This window comes from Manacus vitellinus, unplaced genomic scaffold (assembly GCF_001715985.3).
Source record: "Manacus vitellinus isolate BGI_N305 unplaced genomic scaffold, ASM171598v3 scaffold_2_pilon, whole genome shotgun sequence".
NCBI classification, from domain to species: domain Eukaryota; kingdom Metazoa; phylum Chordata; class Aves; order Passeriformes; family Pipridae; genus Manacus; species Manacus vitellinus.
Window position 1 is genome coordinate 33,318,093 of NW_021940208.1, and position 9,210 is coordinate 33,327,302.

Genomic DNA, 9,210 nt, shown 5'->3' on the forward strand with positions numbered 1-9,210 from the left:
AATGAGGCACTGGCACAGGTTGCCCAGAGATGTTGTGGATGACCCATCTCTGGGAATGTCCAAGGTGAGGTTGGATGGGATGTTGAACACCCTGATTTAGTGGAAGGTTCCCTGCTCGTGGCAGAGGGGTTGGAACCAGATGGTCCTGAAGGTCTCTTCCAATTAAAACTATTCTATCATTCTGTGAAGAGGAGACTGTGATCTGGTCTTACCTAATGGGAACATCATCCAGTTAACAGCTGTGGTACTTCCTTAAAGAAAACGGTCAATTAAAAAAAATTCTGCAAAATTGGAGACATCAAAATATAGATTATTCCTATTTCCATTAATTCGATACTCCAGTGCTTACTGCTTACACCTAAAGTTAGCACTTACTACCTAAGACTAGATTTCTGGGGTGTTCTAGCAATCAGCTTAGGTTTTCTTCCTTGGCTAGGTAACACTGGAGCATGTTATTTTTCTTCTTGTGCAAGTATTTCTAACTCATAGAGAAGTCATTTCTTGACCTTCTAAAAAATCAACACTGTTTAGTAAATCTTTTCTGAAAATAAAACCCAATTTGTCATAAGAAGTGTTTTGTGAGTTTCTTTGTAATTTCCCTATTAGCATCATAAAGGTATACAGTTTAAATATTTCTTTAAACTTGGCTCTTATGTAATTCATCATCCCATTTTACTAATTACTCAGAGGGAAACATATGAGAGATATTTATGTGTCTGTTTTGATACATAAATTAGAATACAAAAGAGATTGGCTGCAGAAATAGTAACATACAAAGACAACATGGAATTTTAGATTACATTTGAATGTTGGTATCAGAAATTATTAAATACCTTACTAAAGTGCTGAGGGCCCCATACTTAGAAAAGTAATCCATTGCAATGGAGTGTATTGATATTAGTACAGAAATAAAGCACCCAAAACTTTAATAATGGGAAATTCTCAATTTATTTTATCAAATTATCCTACTGTGCATTTTTTCAGAAATAAGTTTCAAGATGATACATAAGAAAACCTTCACAGAATTAGCAAGTTAGTGCACAAAATAATTTTCTGGTCACAGACGGAGACAAAAAAAGAGTCTAAGCATTTCATACTAGTTAATAATGAGCATCCCTTGTCTCTTGTTATCACAGATACCCATATGCCTAGAGGTAAGGCACATTTTGGCACCATAGCCTATTTCAGTAAAGCCAGACAAAACTGGATGAAAGTTCTCCATTTGTAGGGGCTGCAAAAGCCCATGTAAAAAAAGAGCTGAGAGCAGATCCATGGAACAAACAGAAGCTTGTAGAATTATCTGTCAGCATCCAAAAGTGCATTATTGCTTGACTGAATACAGAAGCAGGCTCCCAGAGAGCACTGAGTTCTGTTTCAAATGGATATGACAAAGGAAAAATAAATAAGGAGAGGATGTGATGAGGAAGGATGGATATACTTGGACCCCTTACACCACCGAGATATGCTCAAATATGGTGATATTACAGTAAAATTTAAGAAAATAAATCCACCTTGTGTAGGCAAGAAATAGCTAAATTACACATAGAGCAGAGATCCCTGAGCTAGTGGAAAACCAGTTAGAAAATCCACACGACACACTGTGTGGACATATCCACCTAGGTCTAGAGGAAGTACTGCTACTTTTTCAGCAAATAAATATTGCTAACTAGCTCCCATTCAAGATCATGTGAGCGATGGACCATATGTGCTAGTGAATAACCCTGAAGTTCTGATTCTCAGGCTTGTGTGAGGGCAGTCCCAGATGAGATCTGGTTTTGTTTTTGTGGATGAAGCCAACAACAAAGCATTCACATTTAGTGCATTAGTCTCAAATAGTACTAAAATCAGGCCATCAGGCTCCACTGCTGAGTTACTTTCCACAAAAAGTATGAATCTGACTTTTCTAGACAGATTTTCCATCTGCTGACTCACAGATTTGTGATCATAGATTGAAACCTGCCAAATTAAGAAGCATTTGCTTTTGATAACATTCACTGAAATGGGTATTTCTCATCAGCATAAGTCTGTTTCCCATATTCTTTTTCCATAGAAGTAGAAAAAAGATTGCCACTCTTAGCTGGTAATTAGCATTAAAATAGTCCACACAGTAGAATAAGTGTGTGGAAATAGCAAAAATCCTCCCAAATGTTTTGAAGAGCTAGAAAATATGGAATGTAGATCCACAGCTTTGCTCTGGTAATCAGTTATTCACTGTCTCATTTCTGCCATGCCATTTTCCCCATCCCACTTTTCCATACCCAGTTCCCTCTATGCTATAAAGTGAACTTAAAGTCTTCTAGTAACATGTAAAGAAAACAGAAACACTCTGGTCTGGGAATGGAGAGGAACAGCATTTTTTTAGGACAGAGCTTGGAGACATCTGGTAGGATATAGGGTAAGAAACTTAACTCTAGACATTAATGGAATTGATGAAATCTGAATTCTGGAAACAAAACAGTTAAAAATCCCCAAATTAAAATGGCTGCATTGCTGTTAAGTGACAGCGCTACAAATAAATTGGAAGAAAATCATATGTCTCCCAGTCCCTACTGCTGATTAAGACCTCCCTAGCAAATTGCAATTTGTTTTTCTTGAGGAACTTAAAATAACTTGAATGTCAATATGTTCCCCTGTGAAAGCTTACAGAACAGAAAATTCATGCTGATATAAATCAAATCAGGTTAAGAACTGATTTAATTAAGAATCAGTACTTGGCTGCTGTGCACAGACTTTTACTTGAGCCAAAGTGCCTAATATCAGTTTAACTTAAGCTTATTACAGACTTCACCATTTTAGCTAGATCTGAAAACAGATTTCAATACTTAATGTCATTAACCACCTAGGCAAGATGCAAGTGGCATCTGACACCATACTGACACCAATATCCAGCAGCATCTAATTTAACATCATTATACATCCTTGTATTCGGTGTTGGACAGTATCAGCACAATGATTAAAAAAAAAAGTGAAGAAACATTGAAATGAGGTCCTCTCCTCCCAGGAAATAACTTATACAATTTCTTTCAGACAGTTCTGACCATTTAACAACATATACAGGCTAGGTAAAGGAGTCCCAAGATGACTCCATGCATTTGAGAACAACAGTTGTGTTTATAAAATTTTATATAATAAAACTAAAATGCTTTCCATATTTCAGTTGCAACAAAAGCAAAAGCCACCATAGCATTACTAAAACAAGCCGAAGTACTTCTCCAGAACTGCAGAACAGAACAGGGCAGATTCTTAGCTGTAGGGTTCTGGGAGCACAATGTTCTGTGCTTGTCTAAGGAAACATAAGCCAAAAAAACCTCCAGGAAATGTGATCATAGGTTTTATACGTCACACAGCTTGTGCCATGGCAGTTGTGGGAAACCATCATCTTAAGGGTACAAATTTTTGTACTTGCTGGGCTCCAATCTCTGCAACATAGATTGCTCCACTCTTCATGTCCACATCCACAAGGTGTGGTTTGGTTTCATCTGCCAGCTGGACTGTATGGACCATAACACAGTCCCCAATAGCGCCAACTGGTGGTGCTACCAAGATTGCTAACCGGTTGATATTCAGCTGAGCTACAATCAGGTACTTGTAATCCGCAGTAAATCTGTGAAAGACAAACATATTTTTGAATTATGGACGCCATATGACGTCATTTTGACACAAGCACACACTTTTATACTAAAAAAACTCCTTAATAGTCACATCTTTGAAGGCTATGACAGACGAAATGCAATAAAACATTGAGAATTAACTTCTAAGTCTTGCTCTTCATATGGCTTCTCATTGAGACAGATTATGCTACAGAAAACTCATTCAAGACAATCTTTCTGCCTGTAAAAGCTGCACCAGTAAAGTTAATAACACACAACAACTTTAAAATGAAGTTCCCAATCCTGCATTTAAATCCATGGGGCTTGTTACAAAGTCAGGATTTCCCTGTCAAGATACAACTGTGCAGATCTTTGCATATGAATAGGGCCCAGCAGCCTATTAAACTGGTTAACTCCTTGTCATCAGGGTTTAAATATCAACATTTTAATTCACCAGTATGAGTACACCTTATTTATGTAATTGCATGTGTCTAGAGGAACTGTTCAACAATACCTGACAGAATAGGGTCCATCTTCTGAAAAACAGCTGCTCCAAGACCCGAGCCATTCTCCTGTGACTTTATCAAAAACCTGGATTCTTTTGTTGTCTCTGTCTGCAACCCATACCTGTTAAGAAATAAAATCTTGGCTGTTCACAAATAGAACAAAGCAAATGCATTAGTTTCTTATAAGAGCAAGTTCCCTGTAGTAAAAATGTACCTTGGAAGAATGTACCTTCCCATTCAAAAGTAAATCAGTAGATATGACTTCCAGATATAAACCAAAACTGGCCCATAGTTAACATACATGAATTATTTCATACTAGTTTAACAGAGAAATTGGTGCCTCCTCTTCATTTTTGTGGCTATGATATAGATATGTTTGATAGGATTTTTTCCCCCCACTGTGAGGACATATTCCCATATTTTTAATTCTAAAGATCTGTCTAAAGGTCTGTCACCCACCAAAAATTTTTTTTTCAATGGTAGTCTCACTTCATGATCCAGGTCCGTGATGACTGCATCTGCAAGCACTCTTGATATGCCTAATACTACTACAAATATTGAGCAATTTAAACACTTAGAGCACCTTCAGTTTGTTTTGTCTTATCAGTTTTGCGGAGCTTGTCTCTGTCCCACCCTATGCTAACTGGGTTCACAAACATTGTAAGCCAGCAAATACCACTAGACAGTTCCAGTGAAGGCACCTTTTGTACAACAATCATTGAAGTTTTAACTGCTGACAATGCATCAGTCTGGTAAGTAAACTTCACGACTTTTCTGGGGTATCACTGAAAAGGGAGCAATGAACAAGATGACCTGATATTTTTCATCACTATTTTAAAATGAAACACTACTACAGCATTCTCTTACATTTCTTAGGAATTAACAATTATTTTTTAACATAGGCTGATCATCAACACTATGCTGGCAACAAAATCATAGCCCATCGCAGTTGCTGTCTTGTAGTGAATAAACTCAGTTACCCTTCAGCATAAAGTGACCATGTCCCTCCTGTTTTCTCTCCCACTCTGCCAGTTTTGGCAGAGCAGTGATTTTTATATACATTTCTTATTGTGATTGAGATAGCATCAGCAGAATTAGCTCAAACCAGTCATGTTTTAGTGAAGCTATCTTATTTTCACTGAAACAGAATAACAAGAGGCTGCGTAATTTGTCTATAAGAATGGCAGAGCAAAGCCAGACTACAATTAATATCTGGCAGAATTGGTCTCTTGGAATGCCTCGAGCTGCATGGAAAAAAAGAGTGATGTCCACAATGTAGCTAGAGCCTCACTATCATCTTAAACTCATTTGGAATTTCCAAATATGAAATTAAAGCCCCCTGATGTGTAAGTGCTTGGGTAGATACTTATTACAGAACAGAGTTCTCTGTTACTCTCACAATGGCAACCTGTTACAAACTGCAGGGGAAACAGTTGTTGCATGGACATTGACAATGTGACTGATCAGAATCCTTGTGTTAACCTTGGAGTCAGCTATACCAGGAGAATCTGCAGTGGGAAACTTCAGCTCATGACTAGCACAATGAAAACTGTAACCTCCATAAAATGACACAGATCCCAACAGTTCAAATAAAGAAGAAATACAGTTTGTTTTGTTCAAATACATGTAAATGGGTCTGTTGAAAGATGAAAGAAAAAATAATTTTCTTTTACTCTTTACCCGTCCAAAAGCATCCAATGTTACACTGTGAGGAATCTTGAACTGACCGATGCCAGTCCCGTTTATTCCAGTCAGCCATATCTCTTTGTAATCTAAACAGTGAGCACGATGAAAAATAAAAGTAAAAAAATCACATTGAGAAAACAATAAATAAAGCATCTTTAAGTCATTCCCTTGCAAAATTATTTTGAGTAATTTGTAAAAGGTGAAATTTCTAAACTTTTCAAACACAGTAGTCCTGATACATAAAACCAAGAAATACTGGAACTACTACAGTGACTACTGGATTATTATTAGTGGTTTCAGGACTATAGTTACAGAAATGTAACCACTATTACATTTCTGCCATAGTCTAAGATTCTGTTAAGCACTGAACTAAAAAAAAAAGGAAAAAGAAAAGGTGGTTGATTATGCTATTAATTTCTTTACTAAATTGATTTTTTATATTTGTTACCTGGCAGTTCTGGGTTTTAACAATTCACCATTTTGCAAACCAGTTATTAGGAAACTATCTGCTTTATGACAGAACAAAGGAGAAAAAGTAGCTCCTCCACTAATTCCAACCATAGGCATGTGCAGACTCCGCACTCACTGCTCTAACTGGGGTATATGAGCAAGCTAATTAGAATCACAGAACAATTTAAGTATAAAAGATCTCCAGACACCGTCTGGTTCAAGCTGCTCCTCAAGCAGAACTACTCTTGGTAACAAATTCAATTCTGAAATTAGATTAGGTTCCTCATAACTCATAACTTTCGAGCATCTCCAAGAATGGAGAATGCATACCATCTCTAGGCAAAATATTCACTGTCTAACCAGCTTCACTGTGAATATTTTTTTCCAAAAATTGAATTGGAATTCACCCCTCTTGCATCTTTTGCTTAGTGTTCTTCATTTCTTCACTGTGCATCAACAAGAAACATGTGGCTCTGTCTTCTCTACAGCCCATTACTGACTTGAAGACAGCAATAAGAATCCCCCTTAGCTTTCTCTCTTAAAGACTGGACAAACTCACACTCTCAGACTCTTCTCATAAATGATTAGGAGATTTTTCCTGAAGTGACAAGCAATAAAACAGGATCTGATTCAACAAGGTCTTCTAACTAATGTTAAATGACAGTTCTACCTATTCCTTGTTTAAAAGTATTCCCAAGCTGTGTTATTTAAAATTCAATTTTCAATAGGCAACTACTTTGACAGTTCATTTTTCCATACCATTGGATAGTTTGATCAATCTGTTATTCATTCCTCCATCTCCATCCACAACATAGATATCTCCATTTTCCTCCACAAAGATCTCTGCTGGTTGATCAAATTGCAGGGGAATCAAACTTGAACCAGCATTTCCTGGTGTGCCCAAGACCTGCATAAGTTTACCCAAAGGGCTATACTGTTTCACAGTGTGTCCGTATTTCCCTGAATTAAAGAAAAAAAAAGTGTCAAAATATCTTAACCAAACAAAATGTAAGTATTAAAACCAATCACAAAGATTAAAAATCTCCTGATACTCACAAGTGATATTAATTCATCAAACAGTCAAAATTCTGTAGTGAGATTATGACTGTAAATCCATAGGCTACAACAATATTCATTAATTGTATTAAGGTCGCTAAACCTAGAACAGACAATTGGTCTAGCCAGAATTTGTGATTTTTTTTCCTGATACTTCTGGGTGGCACAGCAGGGAGGAGTGCTTACTGAGCTCAGCAGCTCTAAGCAGATACACAGCACAAATCATGAAACTTTGGAGTGTTTTGTGCAGCACCCTGGAAGTTTGTTCACAGCAAGAAAAGCACAAATCTGTCTCAGAACTGTTTGAGAGATTTAAATAAATGAGTCGTTTAAAGCAAAATCTTCAGTATTAACATTTTCTTCCCCACCTAATACTTCTCATATCACCACCATGCATACCTGTTCCGACATCTGTGATCCATACTGAACTATCTGTTGCAGTGTTCCATACAAAGATACCATGAGGCATTTCAACTGTATTATTCCAGGAGTAAAGAAAATAGCCTTCCTCTGAGAACACAAGTACTTTTGGCACGTTGTCTCCCCTCTGAAAAGGCAAAAAAAGATCTAAAGAAAACATATTAAGCAAGTAATCATATTTTTTTAAATTATTCTTTGTGAAGTTTTTGCAATGTTTCATGAATCATAAGAATCTCCTGAGTTGATTGTCTGCTAGACCTCTTTTTCCATCTAGAAAAGGAAAGAGAGAGAAGGGTCTAAGGTTAGCATGAAAAACCTTCCACTCAGCCTGGACTTTCCCTTTAAATCACATAAGAATCCAACTTTCAGAGCAGCTAAGCACCTGCAGCTATCTTGGCCTTCACTTTGAAATGTGATTTTATGTTCCTGCAGAAAAATATGGCCAGTATAACACAGGCATGAAAAATTGTAACTGTGCTTATTAGCTGCATGGCACTCAAGTATTCATACTGTGCTTTACAATTAATTCCCTCCACTTATCCATGGCCTAGAGATACCGATGCATGGAACTGGGTAGAGGAAATAATTTAACTCAGTTACTGTAACCGGTTGAAAGAGCTATGTCGTTTTGATTTTATGGGACAAGGCCTGAAGGAGTGGAAGATTCAGTTGCCACAGAATCACATTTTCCCTTGCAGCTAAGGGAAGAAGCTGCTGTAACTCAGTGAAGTTGGATCATGCATTCATACCACAGAAATTTAATGCTTTTTTTAAAAAAAAAGCTCAAACAAATATGGTACCAGAACTGTTTTAAAAAATAGATATAGCAGAGACATCTATACTTATATTTTCTCTGATTTTGATACAAAAATTATTCATATATACATTTAAACATACATATATACATCCTAATCTAAACCTTTACAGGCAAAAATACACCAGAAAGAGAGAAATACAGTGTTCCCACTCACTTGTCCTACATAGACCAAACCATGAAGAGAGTCAACAGCAACACAAAATGTTTGGCCAGTGAAGTCTTCTGGAGTTTTAGGCCAGCCTATGTCTAGCTTGTACATCTGCTGCTGTTCCCTCCAAGGAGAGAAGTAATCATATGCTTTTAAAACCTGAAAGTACAAAATAAATATCCAGTAGTAATCAAATTCCATGATGGTGGGATCAAAGAAAATTGCAGTTGAAAGTAACTGTGTGCTGAAGCACCATAAATTCACTTATTCAATTTATATTAACAAAACAGATAAGCAGAAGTAGGCTTGCTGCTAGAGGTTTGGATTGCAAATGGGAAAGCTTCAACAAACTGAAAAATAGCTAATGAGTCCTTTGGACTGGGGAGCTCTGGAGTTAGAAGGCAAAACACACATGCTGAAATTTCTTACATCAAAGTTGCTATTAGATATTTGTATCTGTAAATCACACTCCAAAATGAGGAAAATAGTGGAGAAGGTTCCAAATGCAACAGACTCAACAGCCACTTCAAGAAGACA

At 36.9% G+C, this 9,210-nt stretch overlaps 1 protein-coding gene across 1 annotated transcript; it reads right to left on the reverse strand.

Annotated features, from left to right (window-relative positions):
* Positions 1–929: 929 nt before the first annotated feature.
* NHLRC3 (NHL repeat containing 3) lies at positions 930–8,889 on the reverse strand. Its single transcript, XM_008929077.2, has 6 exons — positions 8,680–8,889; positions 7,688–7,835; positions 6,992–7,192; positions 5,777–5,868; positions 4,105–4,217; positions 930–3,604 (listed from the first exon to the last, which is right to left on the reverse strand). The coding sequence occupies exons 1-6, from the start codon at positions 8,872–8,874 to the stop codon at positions 3,376–3,378; spliced, it is 978 nt and encodes a 325-aa protein (XP_008927325.2). The 5' UTR covers positions 8,875–8,889; the 3' UTR covers positions 930–3,375.
* Between the last annotated feature and the right edge of the window lie 321 nt (positions 8,890–9,210).

Bases quoted from the DNA above. Each gene is read 5' to 3' on its own strand.
- NHLRC3 (XM_008929077.2), bottom strand. From the start codon at position 8,874: ATGGAATTTGATTACTACTGGATATTTATTTTGTACTTTCAGGTTTTA. The intron at 5,869-6,991 runs GTATGGAAAAAT...CTCACTGTTTAG, and splicing joins ATTGATCAAACTATCCAATG to ATTACAAAGAGATATGGCTG. The intron at 3,605-4,104 runs GTATTGTTGAAC...TGTCTTTCACAG, and splicing joins GATGGACCCTATTCTGTCAG to ATTTACTGCGGATTACAAGT.